The following is a 22223-nucleotide window of genomic DNA, read 5'->3' as shown; positions in this document are numbered from 1 at the left end:
TATATTTTAATATAAAAGAATTATAAAAAAGTATATCTCTAGACTAAATTAAATATCGCGATAGACTTTAATATTAAAACTTATCTAATCTCTTTATCTCTCTTATAAAATATCTAAATATATTTTTATATTCTTCTTTAATTCTTATAGTTTTAATTATAACTTAAGAAAAATAAGTAGATTAATAAATAATAATATATTTAAAAATATAAGTCTTATTATAGAAGATTACTATAGAGTAATCTATCGATTAAATTAAATATTATTATAAAATTATAAAAGTATAATTATAAGCCTCTCTCTATATATATAAAATAAGAGTTATTACTTATTTATACGTTACTTAATTTCTATATCTATCTTAATTATAAATTTACTCTTTATAAAAAAGATATAAAATAAATTTTATTAGTTCTTAAAATCTTAATTTTATAAGTTCTTAATTATCTTACTTTAATATTATTATTATAACTTACTTTATATAAGACTATAATTTAATTTAATTAAAGTCTTATATAGATAGATAAATACTCTATAAATTAATTTATTTATTCTATTATTTTATATCTAAAGCCTTCTATAATTATAATAATATTCTTATTAATTAAAGTTTATAAGAAAGAGCTAGCTTTTTATAAGTATAAAGATCTTTATATAGAATTAGAATTTATAAATATAAATAAAATAAAACGCTTTATTAAAAGTAATCGATTTAAATTATATTTTAAAATCTATATTTATATCTAAATACTATTATAATAAAAAGTTATAAAATATATAAATATATCTTATAAATAAGGGCTATAATTTATTATAGTTAAGAAGTATATATTTATTAAAAAGTAATTAAGAGTCTAATAAGTTTTTAACTTTATTTTTTAATAAATCTAATTAAAATTAAATAGATTATTATATTTATATAATATATAATATTTATTATATTAATATTAAGAGTACTTTAAAATTATTTTTTAATAAAGAACTTTTATTAATATAAATTAATTTAAGAGTTTAATTATTTATTAAATATAAGAAGTATAATTAAACTCTCTCTAGACGCCTTTTATTAGAAGATATATAAGACTCTTTTATAGAGAGTAAGTTAGAGTGTTTAATAAGTATCTTAGCTATTATAGTCTTTAGCGAGTATTTATTTATATATAGACTTTTAATTAATTTATAATAAATTAATAATATATTATAACCTTTAATTTTAAATCTATTAGATTATTTAATAAATACTTATTTAATAGATATCTTTAGAAAGTACTCTTTTATAGATATATTAATCTCGAGTAAGATAGTATATTATTATAGTCTTCTATAACCCCTCTCTTAACTTACTTCTTTATTATCTTTATCTTCTAAAAATAAGTAACTTATCTAAATTAGATTTATTATTAACTTTTTATTAAATATTATTTATAATTAAGAGATAATATAATTTAATAAATAAATAAAAGTTATATAGTTAAATAATTAGAAGTTTAAATTTAATTATAATATTAATAAGAAGAATAAAGATAATATTAAGATTAAGATTTTAATAAATATTTAAATAATAGCGATTAAGAATAAAGTTAGAAAGTTTAATATTAAAAAGTAGATTTTAAAAAGTATAGCTTATTAATAAGTTAATTTAAAAGAATAATAATATAAGAGCTTTTTAAGAAAAGTCTTAAACTAGCTAAATAAATTATTACTTATATTATAAATTATAATTAAAAGATTTAATTTAATAAAGTTATATATAATTAGAAAATAGATATTATTTAATATTAATTATAAAATAATATAATAATAATAAAATTTAATGCGTAGTAGTTATACTTCGATAATAAAGACTATTAATAAAAAGATCTTGAAGAATTTATATTATTTATTTTATATATCTTAATATAATAATAAGAATTATCTTTTATATATCTAATATAAATCTATTTTAATAGCTTAAGTTTTAATAGTTAATAGCGATAAAGATAATTATTAAATTTTATTTATAGTCTTACTTATAGGTTTACTTTCTAATAAACTATATCGATCTAAAGAAAATATAGATTATTATTAGCTATCTCTTATAGATAAGCCTCTTTCTATTAATATATATATTCTATTATAGACTTTCTATTATAGACTTTCTACTATAGACTTTCTATTATAGACTTTTATTATAGATTTATAGACTTTCCGCTATAGACTTTTATAGATAGACTTTCGCTATAATAGACTTTCGCTAACTATTAATCTAGCTTTAGAAATTTTATAAGAATATTTCTATTAAAAATTAATTTCTTATAAAATTAATTTTTATTTTAATATCTAAAGCTCTTATATTGTAGTAAATTAAAGCTATTAATCTTATTATCTTAAATATCTTTAAAGTATATAAATATTATAAAGATATTTGATATTTAAAGTCTATTATAAATAAGTGTATAATTATAAAAACTCTTTATTATATATATAAGCTATTCGATAAAAAAAAGTAGTATTTTAAAGTTATAATTATAAGTAGTTATATAATATTCGCGATTCGCTATAATTTTATAATTATTTAAAAATATTAAATTAATAAATTAATTATATCAAAGATAAAGATTAATAAAATTCGCTTTTAAAGTAAATACTCTTTAAAAAAAAAGCTTAGAAAATTACTTTAACTTAATAATTAATAATAAATATTATCTATTAAAATCTCTCTCTATTAATATCTTTAATTTGATATTATAATTAAATACTTTACGCTATATTATAATTAGCGTTATTTTTATTCTCTAATAATATTAATAACTAATTAGATTATATATTTTTTATTAAATTATTTAACGCTAATAAGTAATAATTAAAAAGATTATTTATAAAAATACACTTTAGAAATAATAAAGATTTATTTTTTATTTTTAATAAGTATATAGTAGCTAAGCTATAGCTTATTATTCGCGCTATAAAAAATTAAATTCTTATTTATTAAATAGATTTTATTAAGTAAAATTTTTAAATAATTAAGATATAAAAAAAGCTAGTAATTCGCTATATTTTATAAAGTTAAATTTCTTTTAAAATAGATTGTAAGATTACTTAATTCTCTATCGCGTATTAAAGCTACTATTATTAATTATTTATTTAATAAAAAAGAGCGAGAATAATATATTAAATTTGAGAAGAAACTTATTAACTAGCTTCTTATTTTTAAAAAAAAAATAAAATTAATAAAGTAATCGCTAGCGATATAGCGTAAGTTATTATTATTAATAATATAAATTAATCTCTCTAATTTAGATAAGATCTAGAATCTAAAATTAATTAATATAAAGAGAACTTTTAATAAAAAGCGTTTCTTTTTTAAGTAGTTTATGACTTATATAAAATCGAGTATAAAGAATTTAAGTCTATTACTTTAGAAATTACTTAAGAGTATATTAAAGCTATATACTCTACTTCGCAATATTTATAGCTAGATATATATATACTTTAATCTCTATTTCTATAAGATATATAATAGACTTTCTATTATAGACTTTTATAACTCGTAGTAGTCTTTTATAGATATCTCTTTATAGTAGTCTTTTATAAATATTAATTTCGTTATAAATTATAAGAGATTAGAAGAAGATTCTAATCTTCTATTAATTATTAATTATTATAATACTTCTTATTATAATCTTTTAACTTCTCGCGATTAATTATATAATTCTCGATATTTATTAATAGATAGAAGAGCGCGATATTATTATTATAACGTTTATTAAATATATTAATTAAATTTAGATTCTAATTATAATATATATAATAAGATTAATTAATTTAAATCTATAATAGATATATTAAAGAGTTTATATAATTAAGTATATATATAATTTAGATATTTAGATCTAAGCTCTTAAATACGCGTAATATATATAAAAAACTCTAAGCGCGGTAATATAAATATATAAATATTATATCGCTAATAGTTTTAATAATTAAATAATTTAAAGAAATATTAAAAAGACTATATCGTAGATAATAGCGGAGGTTAAATTAATAGATCTTTAATAATAAAGATAATATAGAAGATATTATTATCGATCTCGAAGAATAGATATTTAAGAAGAGGGAGAGAATAAGAAGATATAATTAAATTAAATGAAATAAGTAGAATAGATCTTATATCTTATTACTATATAAGATACTTTAATATATTCTATTATAGCGAAAAGAGCGAGAAAATCCTTCTTTAAATATATTAAACTCTTTTATTAAAAGCTTTTATTCTATTAATTTCTCTATCTATAAATAATATATAAAAGTTTATAATATAAAGTCTATAATAGAAAGTATATTATAATAATATCTTTAATTGAAGATATAGTAATTACTTAATTATAATATATCTTTAAAGCTTCTAATAGAGAGATTCTTCTTTTCTTTCTACGATTTATAATTATAATCTATATACTTTAATAATAATTAAAGATTACTATAATAGTCTTTAGAGAAAAAGTTAATAACTTTAATATAGATTATATTAAATTCTTATTATATATATATATAACAATTATAGAAATATAAATTTAATTAAAACTTTTTATACTTATAAATCTATTAATTAAGTTTAAGAAATCTATATTAAAAATATAATATATATTATTTAGTATTATATCTAAGAAGCTTAATAATTTATATAGTTTATCTAGATTAATAATCAATATTTCTATTATAACTAAATATCTAATTAAAAATTATAAATTTAAATTATATATTATTATTAATAGTCTATTGAGATACGTTAAGACTTATTAATAGAGTTTATATAACTCTTTAATAAGATTACGACTCTTCGATAAGATTATATCTTTTAATTCTATAATCTTCGAAAGTCTTTAATAGATTTATATTTATTTAGAATTATCTATTAAGAATTATTTTATTAATTTCTTATTAAAGAATAATATCTCGATCTTATAAGATAAATTAATTATAAGTATTTAATTAAAATATTAATAATAATAATTAATCTTTATTATCTTCGAAGTTTAAATTTTATTTATTATATTCCGCGATAATATAATTAATAATAAGATATCTACTAGCTTTTTTAATAATCTTTTCTTTATTAATAATCTTTCTTTTATTAATAACTTTATCTCTTTAAATAACTTTTCTATTAGATATTTTTAAGATAATTAAGATTTCTTTAAATAGTCTAATAAAGGCTTTTATAGTAAGATACTTTTATTTATAGTCTCTAGCGATTTCTTTAGATAGTCTAATAAAGACTTTTATAATAAGATATTTTTATTTATAGTCTTTAGTAATAATAAGAGTAATAAGTAAAAAAGATAAATAACGATATAAGTATTGAATTTACTATCTTACGATTTCGATAAAGAGATATATAAATAGAGATAGATATATATAGCTATAGATAGTAATAGAGATTTAGATAATAAAGATAATAAAGATTTATTTATTATATTTAATTTTTTAAGATATAATATTGTTATATTAATTATTATATAGTCTATCAAAGAAGTTAATAGAGTATCTTAAGAATCTTAATTACTTATCTTTTTTAAATTATTTAAAGATCTTAATATCTTTAGCGATAAGAATAAATAATTAGCTTCTTTATTATTAAGTTTAAAATTATAGAAATCTAAAGCGAATACTCTTATTAATTCTTTTTTATTAAGCTTAATTATTAACTTTCTCTTTAACTTTATTATTTAAAATAATTATCTAATAAGATAAAAAAGATATTCTATCTCTATTATTATATCTAATATTAAATCTATAATTTAAGAAATTAAATAAATCGCGAGTAGACTATATAAGATTATAAGAGGTTTTTTAGCTATTAAAGTCTTTAATAGTAGAAAGCTTTATAATTAAGAAAGAGAATAAAAACTTAAAATTAGATATATATACTTTTTTATTAAAGCTAGATATACTAAAGCGATAGATTTATTAATATATTCTCTTATTATAATTATTATAAAAGTCTTTTATAGTTATAATTAAGAAATAGTTATTATTATTATAATAAGAGAAGAGTATATAATAATAAAGTATTAAATATTAAATATAGTAATATTAATATAAACTCTTAAATCTTATATATATTATACTATTAGCGATATATTTATATAAAAAAATATTTTTAGAAATAATATAGTATATAAATAAGTTGATAGAGCTTTAATAGTTATATATATAGAGATCTTTTATTTAATTAATATTAGAGAAAGTTTATTATATTTAAAAAAGAATATTTATTATTTCTAGAAATCTAATATAAATTTATTTATCTTTATATTATATTAAATATATAATATTTATTAATCGCGATTATTAATAAGATATAATAAAATATATTATTATAATATTATAGATAGTTATAGATTATAAAGTATTTATTTTTAATAACTTTAATTTAAATCTAGATAATAAATATAAACTCTTTTTTATAGAGGATATTTTATTAGAGTAAACTTTATAATCTATTATTTAATATCTTAATATCTATTATAATTATAACTTTAAAGAAGATAAAGAAGAGATTATCTATTTAGACGATTATCGCTTTATTTAAAAAATTTTTAATTTTAATTTATCTACTATATAATCTTTATATTAATTATATTTAATTTATAACGAGCTTAAAATAGTATATTTTAATTATAATTATCTCGAAGTTATTATTATAAAATCTTCTATTAATTTTCTCTATCTTCTCTTTATTAATAATTTTGATATTTATAGAAATATATATTATATACTTAAAGTATTTTATCTTATTTTAATATATCTAGACTACGCGAAGCGTAGAAAACTTATAAATATATTTACTTTATTTTTAAAATCTTATAATATTAATATTAAGAATATAATAAAAGTCTTTTATAAATTTATATAGAATCTAAATTATAAAATAAAGCTTAAAATTAATAGCGTTATAAATATATTTTAAACTTTTATCTTAATCTTTTTTAAGAAATATATCTTAGTAGATAGATAATAATAACTTTTATAAGATATATCGCTATTATAAACTATTATATTTACTATTACTTAAAAAATAAGAAAAGTAAATTTAAATTTTAATATTATAGAGAATAATAGATATTATTAAAAGATTATTTAATAATATAAATTTACTTAAGATCTCGATAATATTAAATTTAAGAAGTTTATTTAGAATATTAATATATAACTCAATATCCCTCTAATCGCGAAGCTAGCGCTATTCTTAAATCTTATTTAATTTAAAGTCTATAACGCTTTCTTACTTAAAGTAAAGAGATTTAAAAAGAATTCTTTAGAGATTCTTAATAATTATAATTCTTATTAAGCGTAAATCTACTATCTATCTTAAGATATTTTAAAAATTTTACTTTTCTTCTAAATAAAAGCGTATTTAAAGTTTAATATTCTATATTTAATTATAATTACTTTTAAAGATAGATAAAGCTACTTTATTAATATTATTAATTCTATATAATAAAATAATAATTAAATAAATTTATCTCTTATTTTTATAGATTATAAAAAAAGTTATAATCTTTAAAATAACGCTATTTTAGACTATTATATAAATATTTAAACTTATTATTTAATCTAATATTATTATTAATAATTAAAAATATATTAAATTAATTATACTATATTAATAAATTTTAAATATATATAAAATTTATTAGAAGCTAATTATATATATAATATTTATTATAAAAGACTTTAATAACTCTAATAAGAATAAGAATAATTTTGAAAGATAAAATTATTTTAAAGAAAGTTCTTTCGAATATAGCGTATAATAACTCGAAAATAGAAGTATTATAGTATATATCGAAGCTTAAACTAATTAAGATTAAGAGAAAAAAAAAGAAAAAATAAGAATAAAAATAAAGGAAACCTCGTAATAATAAATTTAAGAAGCTTTTTAAGCTTTCGAATATTTATATAAATCTTTATCTTATAAATAATATTAGAGAGTATATAATAGTTATAAATTTAAATATTTTAGTGAGAGAATTAAAGTATAAGTTATTTATACTATTTTCCCTATAATTGTAATTATTAATAATTACTTTTTAGAGTTTTTAAAGATATAATAAACGCTATAACGCTATTAAATTTAATAAATTATTTATTTATAAAGAATATAATATAATAATTATTATAATTAAACTTTAATAGATATTTAAAATTATAATTATTTAGATATAATAAAAATATTTAGATTATTTAATAATTAGTATATAATATTAATATAAAGCTTTTTTTTAATTAATAAGTAAGATCTAGATAAGAATTATATAAAAGACTTTTATAGCGTTATAAAAGATAGCGAGTATTACTCTATATAGATCTCGCTTAAAAAATTTATATTTAATAAATTCTTTTATATTAAGATAATAATTAATTTAATAAAACTTAATTTATAATATAGCTTTATTTAATACTTTATAATTATTTATAAAAATAAATATAGTTTTAATATATTAAACTTTAATATAGCTACTTTAAAATAATATTATAAAATTATTTATATAGATTTATAAGTATAATATAGCGTATATTTCTTAAATAAATTAATAAAGTCTTTTTTAAAGTTAATCGAAGATATATATATAGTATTAATAATTATATATAGATTAATATTAGAAAAAATTAACTACTATAATATTTTATATATATCTATTATTAAAAGAAATATATTTTTCTTATTATATATATTATAATAGAGCTATATTAAGACGATTTAGAAAATATTAAAAATAATTTAATACTAAATATAATATTAAATCTTTTAATATATAGACGATAGATAAATTAGTATATATATAAATTACTAGCTTTATATTATAATATTATTTATATAATTAATATTTTTAATAAATTAGACTAGCTAGATAAGTCGTATTATTTAGAATATATATAAAAAGTAATATACTTATAAGAGCTCGATAGATAAACTTACTTATATTACTAAAGACTTCGACGAAGTACTATATACTTATATATATATAAAAATAAATGAGTTATTAATTATCTATAGTAAGAGAGACTATAAAAGATTATTATACTACTATATAATATATTATTAAATATATAAATATTATAAAAAAAACTATTTTAATCTTAATAGAAACTTATTTAAAAAAAAAGTAGCGCTATAGTTAATATTATAAATTAATTATTTTAAGCGTATATCTATTAAATATAATATTATTTTTTCTTTAGATAAATTAGTTATATTTATTTATATTATATAATACTTATTTAATATATAAACGAATATATAATTAAAGCTTAAAGAAGAGATAGTATTATATAATAATATTATAGATTAATAGCGTAGCGTAACGTTTATTTTAGTTATTTAGATAATAAATATAGTAGCTATTAAATAAACTAAGTAGATATCTATTATCTAGATATACTAGTACGAGCGTATAATTAAAGATATTAAATATAGTTTATATAGAGCTACTTATAGTATACTAAGATATAATAATTTACTAATATAGAATTACTATTATATTACTTTATAATTAATTCTTTATTAACTCTTTATTAACTATTTATTAACTATTTATTAACTATTTATTAACTCTCTATTAATACGTAAGCTAAAACGAATAATAGATTTTACTAAACTTATTATAAGTAAAAATAATAGATATATCGTATTAACATATTATAAAGAACGTAAATTATTTAAAATAAATTATTTTATAGAATTCGATATATAGTCTTTATTATATAGTTTATATAATTCGTTAAAATAATTAATCTATATACGATAGTATTATAATATTAGCCCCTTCGACTATCGTATAATATATCGCGTATTACTAGAGCTAGTAATTATTAGTTATTATTAACCACCTATTTTATATATATAAATATTCGTATATTTTATAAATTAATAATTAGTCTTTTAGTTATAATTATTTAATTTCTAATATATCTAATATTCTACTTTTAATAGATTATAAGCTCGAAAGCGAATAGAGTAGTATCGAATATTCTTATACTTTCTAATATGAATATTAAACTAAGTCTTCGATGATCGTTTATAAATAGATATATCTTATAGCGACAGCCCATTTTTTTAACTCGTACCCATCGACGAGAGGGCTATCGCTATTTAATTTCTATCTTACATAAAAAATATCGAACTAAAATTCTTATTTCATTCGAGATTTCGAAACAATACGGGTAAACCATCAAAATCCTTAGATCATTTCGAGGTCTCGAAACAATACGAGCAAACCATTAAAATCCTTATTCCGAGATCCCGAAATAATACGGGCGAGGTCTCGAAATAATACGAGCAAACTATTCGAGGTCTCGAAACAATACGAGCAAAATATTAAAAACCCTTATATTATTTCGAGGTTCCGAAACGGGTATTCAAAAAGTCTCGACACTCTTTTTATTTTCTCTATCGAGGTTTTTTATAGATTTAACGAGGTCGGGTAAATAATTAATCTCGAATATAAAGCGTAGATTTAAAAACTAATATATATGAAATACGATATACTAGGATTTAGAAAATCTAGCTTCTAGGAGCTATCGAAGAGTATTATAATATTAGCCCCTTCGACTATCGTATAATATATCGCGTATTACTAGAACTAGTAATTATTAGTTACTATTAATCATTTATTTTATATATATAAATATTCGTATATTTTATAAATTAATAATTAGTCTTTTAGTTATAATTATTTAATTTCTAATATATCTAATATTCTACTTTTAATAGATAGATCTAAAATTTTCGCTATTACTCGAGCTTATAAGATAATATATAGAATAACTTTTTTATTTTCTATTAAAATTTTAATTTTTTTTTAAATTATAGAACGAAATATAGGCTTTTAGATAAAAAAAGAATATTTAAATAAAATCTTATAATTATTAAAGCGTAAGAAATTCAAATATCGCTTACTAAAGTTCGCTTATTAAAGATCGCTTATCTAAATCGCTATCTATTTACTCGATAGCTCTAATTAAAAAAGAAATTATAAATTTAATTTATAGACCTTTACTCGTTAAGAAATAAAAGTTTTATAAGATCGACTAATTATTTAATAAGAGAATTATAATTAAAGATCGTAGTTTTACTATAAAATATCTTATTAAATAAAAAGATTACGATTTAGTATATAATAAGTAATATAATATTAAAAATCTTAATAATACTATAGATTTTATTAAAGAATATAAAGACGAACTAGTACGTATATATAATTCATATTATTCTCGCTAAGAAATATCTTCTCGTTAGAAAATACCTTCTCGCTAAGAAACGCCTTCTCGCTAGAAATAAAAAACACCACGATAAGAATTCGGGAATTTCGTCGAGTATTTACTTTCTTATAGATATAAGTATTAGCTTTCTTTAATTTCTTTAAAAAGAAGATTTCTTCGAGAATTTCTTCGAAGGTTTCTTTATAAGTTTCTTAAGAATATTTCTTTAAGAAGGAATATTTCTTAAAAAAAGACTTTTTTAAGAAAGACGTTTCTTTTAAAAAAAAAGACGTTTCTTTAAAAAGTTTTAAATAGATATTTACTTCTTTACTTACTTTAGCGAGATCGCTATACTTTCTTCTTATCTATAGAAATATTATTACGTAAGATAAGAGAAAGATACTTACTTTACTAAGCTTTATTAAGCTTTACTAAGCTTACTATTATTATAAAGTAATAAATTTCTAGATAAAAAGAATAAAGTTTCTTACATACTAGAATGACATACCTATTATGATACTAGTTTATTCAATGACTTTTTGCACCCTCTAGTGCCTCTACGTGAGGCTAGTAGTCGACTTTCCCCTCGTATAACTGAAGATCGTTCGAGTGAGAGATTCCGTTAGACTTATCACTTGATAAGAAAATCGAGTCAAACAAAAATTAGAAGGGCCGAGAGAAACGGTATATGTAGCACATGACGGTCCAATAGGATTCACAAATAGAGGAGGAAAGCAACAATGCTTACCCACTTGTTTCAAGGCTAAAGTCTTTCATATGCCAGGGAAAAGGATGCGATCGCTTAGGTCAGTGGATCAACCAATTCCCACCACTGGAATTATACATCTCCAAAACACTTGCGCTATGAGATAGATGATTTGACTAGGAGTGGATCGTCCTTTATTTCGCTATTCAGAGCACTGCAGTGGAAGAGTGACTCGTTACCACAGTGGGCAACCATAAATGAAGTAGTGAAACTAGGCCTTTAAGCGCAGTTAAGCGCGGTGCCGATCGTAAAGGCGGCAATGCTTCCTGCACACCACAAATATTTCCGAGCTTCCCCTCTAAACCACGCTACTATGGGGCAACTGTTTTTACTGTCGGGAGAAGATCGCAGCCTCATTACCTTTCAAACTTCTACTATTATCGACTGTGCCACAACTCTGGGTATACCGAGACCTGCTTGACAAGAGAGAAGAAACATTGAGCCGTCAACCCTTTGCAGAGATCACTTTATCTCCCGACTGAGGGTCCGCGCCAGTACAAATCATGCAGCACCAACTCTAAGCTATTGGGCGAGACATCGATCCGGGTTGTGCTGATTTTGTTTGGGAGGATCCAAGGCAACCTTGGCTCACCCAGAGTCCTTGCTTTCATAGACAAACTTTGGACTTAGCTCTTGCTGCACAAAATTTCGATCTCTTGAATGTGACTAGGCGTACTTCATCTACTAGCGGCTATCTCAGCGCTGCGCTATTCCAGATTTTACCTCCTAGCATGGCGGCTCCTATGGCGTGGCAACCAGAGGCAGAGCCATTGACGCAATTGGTGGGCTATCTCAAGGATGCATTGAGCGCACACGACCAGACAGCCCAAAGAAATGCCACTCATGTGAGTTCTTAACTTTTCAAAGACGTCGTTCCGTCCTTCTAAACCAAACTCTACTAATATAGAACGTGAAATAGATGCTTGCCCAAGCGAAATCTTCTCCAGATATTACAAATTACTTGACCTACATCTTCTCCAACGGGCAATTACTGCAGACTTTGAACCTCAACTCAGCGAATCTAAACCTCGTGCGGAGTTCAGCAGCTTTGAGCCTCAAAAATAACATCAAGGCTTATTATAAAGACATACCGCAGCCAAGCCATGCCTATATTCGGGCGGCTGTGCTTGTGTGCTTACAAGATCCCAATTCGCAAATAAGGAGCTTTGCCGGTACTGTTATCACCGAGACAGTTCAACGAGGGGGTGTTCTCGGTTGGCCTGAGCTTTTACCAGAGTTGTTTTCGTTAGCAGGCAATGAACGAGGCAATATCACCCCATCGACACAAGAAGGAGCGATGGGTGCCTTGGCCAAGGTTTGCGAAGATAGTAAGAGGGAGCTCGACAAGGTTTACGAGGGGACACGGCCTCTCAACTTCATAATACCTCGATTACTTGACGTTACATCCAGTCCAATCGCCAGGGTCCGCGCGCTGGCGCTGGCCAGCCTCAACTCGTTCATCCCTCAAAAGCCCCAGGCTCTCGTAGCATCACTGGACCCGATTCTTGCCAGACTCTTTCAATTGGCGAATGATTCTAGCGACGATGTCCGCCGCAACGTCTGCCGGTCTTTTGTACTGATTGTAGATATCAGACCTGACAAAGTTCAGCCACATATGGGAGGTTTGGTGGATTACATGGCCATTCAGCAGAGGAACACCGATGACCCAGATCTAGCCTTAGAGGCCGCTGAATTCTGGCTTGCAATTAGCGAGAACGACAAAATGTGTGCCACCCTGGGACCGTATCTCCACAAGATCGTTCCTGTTCTTCTGGAAAGTATGGTTTATGACGAAGAAGCTGTGATGCATTTAGAAGGAGACGGAGATGACGCAGAGGTGGATGATCGAGCAGAGGACATCAAACCGCACTTCGTCAGATCCAAGACACCCAGGACGCTTACCAACGGTCAAGCCGCCGATGGAGGAGCAAACGGACAAGGCTCCAAGCATGTGATGCCTGACGATGATGCTCTCAGCGAAGGAGAGGTCGAGGAAGACGATGATGGTGTAACTGATGCTGAAGAACAATGGAATCTCCGGAAATGCTCAGCTGCAGCTTTAGACGTTCTTGCCTCGACATTTCATGCCTCCGTATTCCAAATTGCGCTCCCCTATTTGAAGGAGAATCTTCGTCATCAAGATTGGCCAAATCGAGAAGCTGCGGTGCTGGCAATTGGTGCCGTCGCTGAAGGGTGCATGGAAGCGATAAACCCACATCTCCCAGACTTGGTCCCGTATCTTATCTCGCTGCTCAGCGATGTTGAGCCTGCAGTCCGAGTGATTACTTGCTGGGCCCTGGGGCGCTATTCTGGCTGGGCTTCGCAGCTCGACAACCCCAATGACAAGAAATCGTTTTTCGAACCCATGATGGAGGGAATTTTGAATAGGATGTTGGACAAGAGCAAAAGGGTGCAAGAGTCCGCAGCATCAGCTTTTGCTAACCTAGAAGAGAGAGCGAGTAAGGAATTGACTCCTTACTGTGCGCCGATTATCCAGCAGTTCGTTCAGTGCTTCGAGAGGTATAAGGACAAAAACATGTTCATCTTATATGATTGTGTACAGACCTTGGCGGAACAAGTGGGGCCACCACTCAGGAGACAGGACCTAATTGATCTGTTGATGCCGGCCATAATCAAAAGGTGGAGCAAAGTTTCGGATCAGTCACAGGAGTTATTTCCACTGCTTGAGTGCCTATCATACGTTGCTACAGCCTTGGGTGATGCCTTTGCCCCGTTCGCCATCCCCATATTTGCACGATGCATTCGAATTATCCACCAGAATCTGGAGCAGTACCTCCTGGCAGTCCACAACGAGCCAATGGAGAAGCCGGACAAGGACTTCCTGGTCACTAGTCTTGACCTCCTTAGTGCGATAATCCAGGCTTTGGCTCCTGCTAAGAGTGGTGAGCTTGTAACTTCATCTCAGCCAAGATTTTTCGATTTACTCATGTTCTGCATGGAGGATCCCAGCAATGATGTACGTCAGTCATCTTATGCTTTGCTAGGGGATTGCGCAGTCAACATTTTTCCTCAGCTGAATCCATTCCTTCCATCTTTAATACCTGTGTTGATCAGACAACTGGATCTCGACAACTTGCGCGATGACGACGTTGACACAGGGTTCAGTGTCATCAATAACGCATGCTGGTCTTGCGGAGAGATAGCGATGAAGTATAAGCAAGGAATGATACCTTTCGTGGAGGAAATCTACCATAGCCTCAGCAGCATCATCGGCAACCCGCAGGTGCCGACATCTGTTGGCGAGAACGCCGTCATCGCTCTGGGTCGGCTTGGAGTTGATTGTTCTCAACAACTAGCACCACATCTCGCCGAATTTGCAAACCCGTTCCTGCATATCATCGAACCCGTCGAAAACAATGACGAAAAAGGCCATGCATTCCTTGGCCTCAATCGTACAATCGAGAAAAATCCCCAGGCAATGGGAAGTTGTTTGCTTGAATACTTCAAAGCAAGCGCTGCGTACAAGAAAGATGGGACCAGTCCTTTCCACCAAGATGAGACAGTTGAGGGCTCGTTTCAACGGGTAAGCCGAAATTTCACTACCGATGCGCACTCCATACTTACAATGAAAATTATAGAATCTTGTCGGATACAAATCTCTGATCCCAGACTTTGACGCGTTCATTGCCCAGCTTCCTCAATCAGATCAGCAGAGATTAAGAGCGTCATACGACCTCTGATTTTGTGAATGTGACGAGGATGCGATGATGGTACTGCTCACATCCCTTATCGCTGCTCATGGTTATGATCTGCAATTCCTCAAATCACGGTTTAATGAGAACACAGCGATGGCTCGAAGTATCGAGAAGAGGCAAAAAGGTAGTGGCAGGGTTTCCGCATACGATATGTGCTTATACTCCCGTTGCATTGAAGGGCGTAGGTGATCCAGGCGTCGTTCAAAACAAGGGTCAGCGGTATTGAGCATTTTCAGCAGGTTGAAGCAACCGGTATGGTGGCGTTGAGGCTGCAATGCATGGATTGCAACAGATCCAGGTGGACTGCTTTAGACTCGTGAAGCATTTGCTGCGCAACGTATTCGACACCCGACTTCACATTCGTGGGAAAACAGTGCGTTGATTGGCGATGCTTGTGACCGAATTTGACCTGGCCATTGTGCATAGATCGTTCTGGCAGTCGCAATGCTTGACCAGTATTATATCTATTAATCCGGTAAGATCTCTCACAAGAATGGAGACAAGTAAAGGAAAATTGGTCGGCTTTGTAGTCTCGGTGGCCTGTTGATGATCACTGTGGATCAGTACTGGCTGGGCGTGCAGTTGGCGACGGCGCCAAGCGAGTTGTGAGCATAATACTACCAGGACATCTACTCTTCGAAGAGCTCGCTAGGCTACGTGAAAGCTTTGCAATGACTATTTGCAGATGGATGGAAATAGAAGGGTTGCAATAATCTAATGTTGCGAGAAATATCTTGCATAAGATTACTTGAAGCTTTTTTGCATGTATGGAAGCCGTCAAGGTAAGACCAGTTCCGCAGAAGAGAACTGAGACAGGCCCGAGATGCAACGTCGGCCTATGATTCCGGAATCGTGAATAAAGACATCGGTGGAGCCGAACTGCATTAAATCTCACCGAAGGCCAACGGCTCCGGATTACCCCAAACGATTCCAATGATGCGCTCTCCGTCTCATCAAGTCGACGAATCCCAGCAGAGATGCAATCATGCTGCAGCTCGAGAGTGGAACTTAGAAGCCAGAACGGCCGCTGAGCTCAGCAGGTTAATACTGATCACAAAGCTGACCGCAGGTGTCACGGGTAGAGAATTCCGACGTTGGTGAAAGAAATTACTGGAAGGGGCAAGGAGGAAGGCGGGATTAGAGTAGGAAGAGATAGAGGCCGTGCCCGTGTGTTCAGAAGATCAAGACATGCGATATTTAGATTTTGAATTTTCGCAAACTTCCAATACGAAGTTGTTGGTAAACAATGGCAATGCTGGAAATACGAGTATTCAAATAAAATCATGGTGGTTTGGTTTGCTTGATACTTTGCAGAGGCTTGGCAGCCAAACAGACTCATTGCTAGAGTAAGGTAGTATGCACAACAATCTATTTATATAAACACACCAAACTATAAATGTACATTGTGCGCCTGTTTAGGTAAGGGCTCTCTTGACTTTCCGTTTACTGCATATCTCGCCTTTTTTTTCCCCTGGCCGTTGCCTCTATACACAGCCCCTCCGTTGATGTCATCCTGATCTCCTCTCTCTATTACCTTTCACCAAATCAACAGTGTCCTCTTGATCTCCTTTCTACTTTCTAGCCTTGGGTTGCATGCGGCCCTGCGCTTGACCTCGGCCCGCCTCGTATCGCGAGGTGAAGGAACTACCTAAAGAAAGACTCTCGGGCTGGATCCATGGGAATCACCAGCACGACCACGACCGCGACTACAACCACCAGTCACATCGTTGCTCCTCGACTACTGCTTCCAAGCCAGGAGGAGGAGTTCCATGCGTACTTTCCCTCTGTCGCGCCTTCGACCCGCTTCTATTCAATCCCACGCCTTGCATCTCTCCTTCAATAAAACACCAGACCTGACGGCCCAGTGTATCACCAGTAGTCTCTTCATCCCTGTACCTTACCGCACCTGCTCCTTTAACCACTTACTCGACCATTATCACATCACAATCTCACTTCGCCCGATTACTTGCAGGGAGCTATGTCATTTTCGCTACCCTCAACCCTAACTCGCTAAGTACTGCCGGGTATCTCCAGTTGGTGAAGGCGAAGCTACACCATAGGTAAAATGAACCTCCGCGCTTCTATTTTTGATGACTGATTCTTCCTCGTACTACATTTCCGCTGGCTGAACAACTCGTACCTAGCAGTTGTATACTCATCCTTGACTATAAAACATGGATTTCTCTGCATCAGCCTGAAACATAATCGGAGCCTTAGTAACCCCAGTTACCACATTCGTTTATCATCTTCCATCTGTGCTCTCGTTATGACAGTCCGAGCCATACCGCTGCTCTCCACCGTCTTCTTTTCATTGTAACCAGATCTAAAACAACAAAACCAACTGTGCCCGCCGATACCGCTGCTTCCTTGCTGTGCACCTTCGCTTCACTCCTTCTCTTTATTCACGTCATCAATCCGTCGAAGTAGATAAGAAAAACGTGAAAACGAGTGGGTTTGGCACAGGATCATTCGCTCGGGAAACAGCAACGTCAAGAAGCACACGAAAACTCTCCGAGCACTTGAGCTAGGTCTGAATGGCTCCCCACGGCACCGGTCCGACTCGAAAGAGTCATACGAAATCGAGAAAAGGATGCAGAACCTGTAAAAGAAGGCACATCCGGTGCGACGAGACTTTTCCGCAATGGTACGTTCGTTCGCGCTATGTTGACCCAAATCGAAGGCTGATAGCAAAGACAGCAAAAATTGCACAAAGCATAACTGCAGATGTGACTACATGGACCATCCTCCTTCGGAAGAAGCTCCTCGGACTCTGGAAGAGCCGAACCTTCTCTGGACTCCAAGGATTGAGAGCGAGATCGAAACATGGCAACGGACAGGCGTTTTCCCTTTTCCTGAGATGGATTTGCAGTCCTCTCAGCATTTCCGTGGCCTTTCCCCGATTGACTTGCGCCTGATTCATCATCTATCGAGTATCTATAGAGACATGAGGCTTGCAGACTTCGTGCAATGCACGTTGTGGGTGCAGCAAATTCCTAGGTAAGCTCCAACGATTACAGTCCCGCCTTCACTCGATTGGCTCACGCCCACGGTCTAGCTTCTTCGATGCGGCTTTCGGGTATGATTTCGTAATGAGCTCTATCTTGGCCCTCTCTGCCACGCACATTGCTTGGATGACGAACTCGGTCGAAACCAAGAACCTTGCCTACTTCCATCGGGGGGTGGCGCTCAAAGGACTCCAAGGCGCCATTGGCAATTTTTCTAGGGACAATTCAGACGCTGTTCTGGCAGCATCGATCTTGCTATCTTGGCAGGTATCGGATTGGTGAGCCGCGTGAATTCCGTATGGGTTGCAATTGCTTACGCACTTTCAAGGGGGGCTGGACTTCGCTGATGCATGGCATATCCACCGTGGGACTTTACCCTTCTTTTCCACCCGAAGCCGTCTGACATCACTACAGGTCATTAACTCCATGAGTTCGTGGAAGCACATCTCACGTTTCTCAATGTACATTGAAGATCACCCAGCCTTCTTCTCACCGCATTCCATGCAGGGTACCTCAATCTCATTCGATGACGAGTCATTGTTCCTGGCAAATAATTCGCTTCATCGATTGTCGGCTCGTCTGCCCAACGTCCACCCTCTTGCACAGCGGCTCCACGAGATCCTGAATTTCGCGCAGGACTTTCAGTCATGTAGCACTTCCATGCAGAGCAGTCAGCTCTTCGAGAAATTGCAGCCCCTCAGGGCGAGGCTCTTCTGGATGCCAGTCACTCTGGTCAAAGCTAATGACATGGGAAGTTCGGCGATGGTCCTTCTCGCGCAACTCTACACGCTGGCCTTAGCCATTGACTCTTCTATTCCCGAACTTAGTGGGGCGGCTCTTGGCTCCTTGACCGTTCATGCTATCGAGCAAATTGATACAAAATTACGCTACAATCAAGCTATCACTGTTCGTGCGGAAATGAGTGTTTCAGACTTAGACGAATTGATGCATCTTCCTCGCTTGACGCTGGCTCGACACCAAATCGCGGCGCAGTCGAGGTTGGGACAAAGCCGGCGAGAAGAAGCATTCGTTCAAAGCAGTACTCCACCACATAGTCAGCACAGTCCATACAGCTTCCAGCATTCGAGCATGGGATCGCAACCGGGTACTCCTGACTATCCTCCGCCTGGGTATCCGAGCACTCCGCCTATGCTGCCGAGCCACAACTTCGACGACCTCAGCCACCCGCCGTCTCCTTTCCTTCATTACGGCAGCCCGGGATCCAATCCGTATTCGCAAAGCTCTCCAAGGCCAAACAGCCTTTCTTTTGACAATCGATCTCTTCCAGGATACGAATACAGTCTTAGAGGTGACTCACCGGCGTACTCGCCTTCGTCATACTCGCCCGGATTTATTGCCAATTCAGACGAAGAAGCATGGGCTTTTGGAGGGCACTCGCCAAGCTTTCCAGAAGGGTGTGTGATTTCAAATGCGTAAATGTGATGTTGCTGACTATTGGATACAGCGATTTCCGACATGACGAGTCTCCACACAAAGGCAAGCAGCCACAAATGAACTGAGCACAACGAAAGCCTCTTCAGTTTCTTCAATGTCTAAATATCTGTACACTACATGTAAAAGAAGGGCATTGCGCTACTATCTAACAACCATCGGAGCTGGGATATACCTTTGACCTGAAGCTTTGCATTAACATCGGGTCATTGAGATGGAGGGGAAGTATGGAGGAAGCATTGGAAAAGGGTCTGGCTGCATTTTGGCGGGAGCATAGAGGGGGCGTCAGGAAGAATGTTGTTTTGTCCATCATGCTCTACCCCATAGCTATTATCCAAATTTCAATTTTAAATGGCGAATCTCAATGTGCCAAATAGAGCTAATCTAGTGTTGAAACGCGTGCGTGGAAAAAGCTAGAGATCGAGGGTCTACCGTAGAGGTGAAAAGCAGAAGCAAAGCGTATTGCCACATGAAAGATGTTGATTCTTGTGCTAAGGTCGGTACACGGTTAAAGTAAGGGTTATACAGTCTTAGGAACTGCTAGCACAATTGATTAGTAGTGGTAGATCAAACAACGTTACGAACAGTCCCGCGTGAGCCAGTAGCTCTGGTGGCTCCGCCCCACTGACCGACACTGCGTCGCTATCTACACAAGGATGTCGGCAGGATGGAACACTATCGAATCTGATGCTGTACGTAACGACTCGTCCTTCCTCAGACTTGCAAGACGCTGATTTTCATAGGGCGTCTTCACATTCCTGATCGACAACCTCGGAGTCAAGCATGTCCAGTTTGAGGAGCTTATAGCTCTTGATGCCGCCCTTTTGAGACAAGAAAGGCAGGGCACATGAAGCTGCGTTGAATGAAAGCCGCTCACATGGAACTACAGTCCAGTGTACGGCGTAATTTTCTTGTTCAAATATCCTACTGGAGAGAAGCCTAGCGATACTCCACCAGATGGCAACTTCGACTTTGACGCTTCCGAGAATATCTTCTTCGCCGCGCAGACAATACAGAATGCTTGCGGCACTCAGGCTCTGCTTTCGGTGTTGCTCAACAAGGAGGATGAGGTGGAGATCGGTCCTCAACTGAAGGATTTCAAAGAATTCACAGGCGCCTTCCCTTCGGAAGTAGGTGGTTTTCCAATAAGCACAGCCAATGGGGACGCTGACCTGGCCTAAGTTGCGAGGAGAAGCGCTCTCAAATTCCGAGCTGATACGGGATGTCCACAATTCCTTCGCACGATCATCGCCTTTCGTCGACGAAGCTCAAAGATTAGCCAGCGAAGAAGATGATGTCTACCACTTCATTGCATATACTCCAATCAACGGAGTACTCTACGAGCTGGACGGACTTCAGCCAGCGCCTATATCGCACGGCAGCTGCTCGTTCGAAGAATTCCCGGACAAGGTCATACCTGTCCTGCAGCGGAGGATCGAGAGATACCCAGCTAATGAGATAAGGTTCAATCTGCTGGCCATGGTGCGCGATCTGCGAATACGGGCGCAGGAGATTGGAGACCAGGACATGCTGTATCAAGAGGAGCAGAAACGGAATGCATGGCAGTGGGAGAACGCGCTGAGGCGACACAATTTTATCGGGTTTATTGGGGAGGTCTTGAAGGGGGTCACGGCATCGAAGCTACGCGAAGGCGACGGAGCTTATGATAAGTGGGTAGAGGAGGCCAAGTCCAAAACCAAGACTCGCATTGAGGAGAAGAGGAAGGTTGGTGGGAATGATATTGATGAGCAGGTTGAAGCATAGGTCAACGTATGAGTGGTGAGATCCAGCTCGACCTTTGAAATCTAGGCAGCTTTATGTCTTCTTTCTAATGAGGATGACTTGATGGTGAGGTAAGAAGGCATTGACAAGAGCGATGATACCCGACAAGATTGCATTGCAACCTACAGATGACTGAATCATATCTGGTAGAGCACGGCATCCTACATCGTAAAACTAGTTCCTGAAGACAAAGCAAACTATCGACCACCGCATTGAAGTTTACAGTTTCACACCACCCCTCTTAATTAGCATAAT

General features: G+C 31.5%; 3 protein-coding genes across 3 annotated transcripts; all 3 read left to right on the top strand.

Annotated features, from left to right (window-relative positions):
• Window positions 1-12744: 12744 nt before the first annotated feature.
• HO173_003484 (uncharacterized protein) lies at window positions 12745-15714 on the top strand (the record flags this gene model as incomplete). Its single annotated transcript, XM_037305410.1, has 3 exons — window positions 12745-12858; window positions 12933-15557; window positions 15613-15714. The coding sequence occupies 3 exons, from the start codon at window positions 12745-12747 to the stop codon at window positions 15712-15714; spliced, it is 2841 nt and encodes a 946-aa protein (XP_037167818.1).
• A 2549-nt stretch (window positions 15715-18263) lies between these two features.
• Window positions 18264-20254, top strand: HO173_003483 (uncharacterized protein; the record flags this gene model as incomplete). Its single annotated transcript, XM_037305409.1, has 6 exons — window positions 18264-18373; window positions 18427-18726; window positions 18785-19001; window positions 19063-19098; window positions 19149-20149; window positions 20200-20254. 6 exons carry the CDS (start codon window positions 18264-18266, stop codon window positions 20252-20254), a joined length of 1719 nt encoding a protein of 572 aa, XP_037167817.1.
• A 588-nt stretch (window positions 20255-20842) lies between these two features.
• Window positions 20843-21950, top strand: HO173_003482 (uncharacterized protein; the record flags this gene model as incomplete). Its single annotated transcript, XM_037305408.1, has 4 exons — window positions 20843-20878; window positions 20930-21024; window positions 21076-21316; window positions 21369-21950. 4 exons carry the CDS (start codon window positions 20843-20845, stop codon window positions 21948-21950), a joined length of 954 nt encoding a protein of 317 aa, XP_037167816.1.
• Between the last annotated feature and the right edge of the window lie 273 nt (window positions 21951-22223).

This window comes from Letharia columbiana (assembly GCF_014066305.1).
Source record: "Letharia columbiana isolate WasteWater2 chromosome Unknown Sc0000008_s0, whole genome shotgun sequence".
NCBI lineage: Eukaryota > Fungi > Ascomycota > Lecanoromycetes > Lecanorales > Parmeliaceae > Letharia > Letharia columbiana.
Note: the sequence above shows the minus strand (reverse complement) of the source record. Positions and strands in the feature narration are given on the sequence as shown.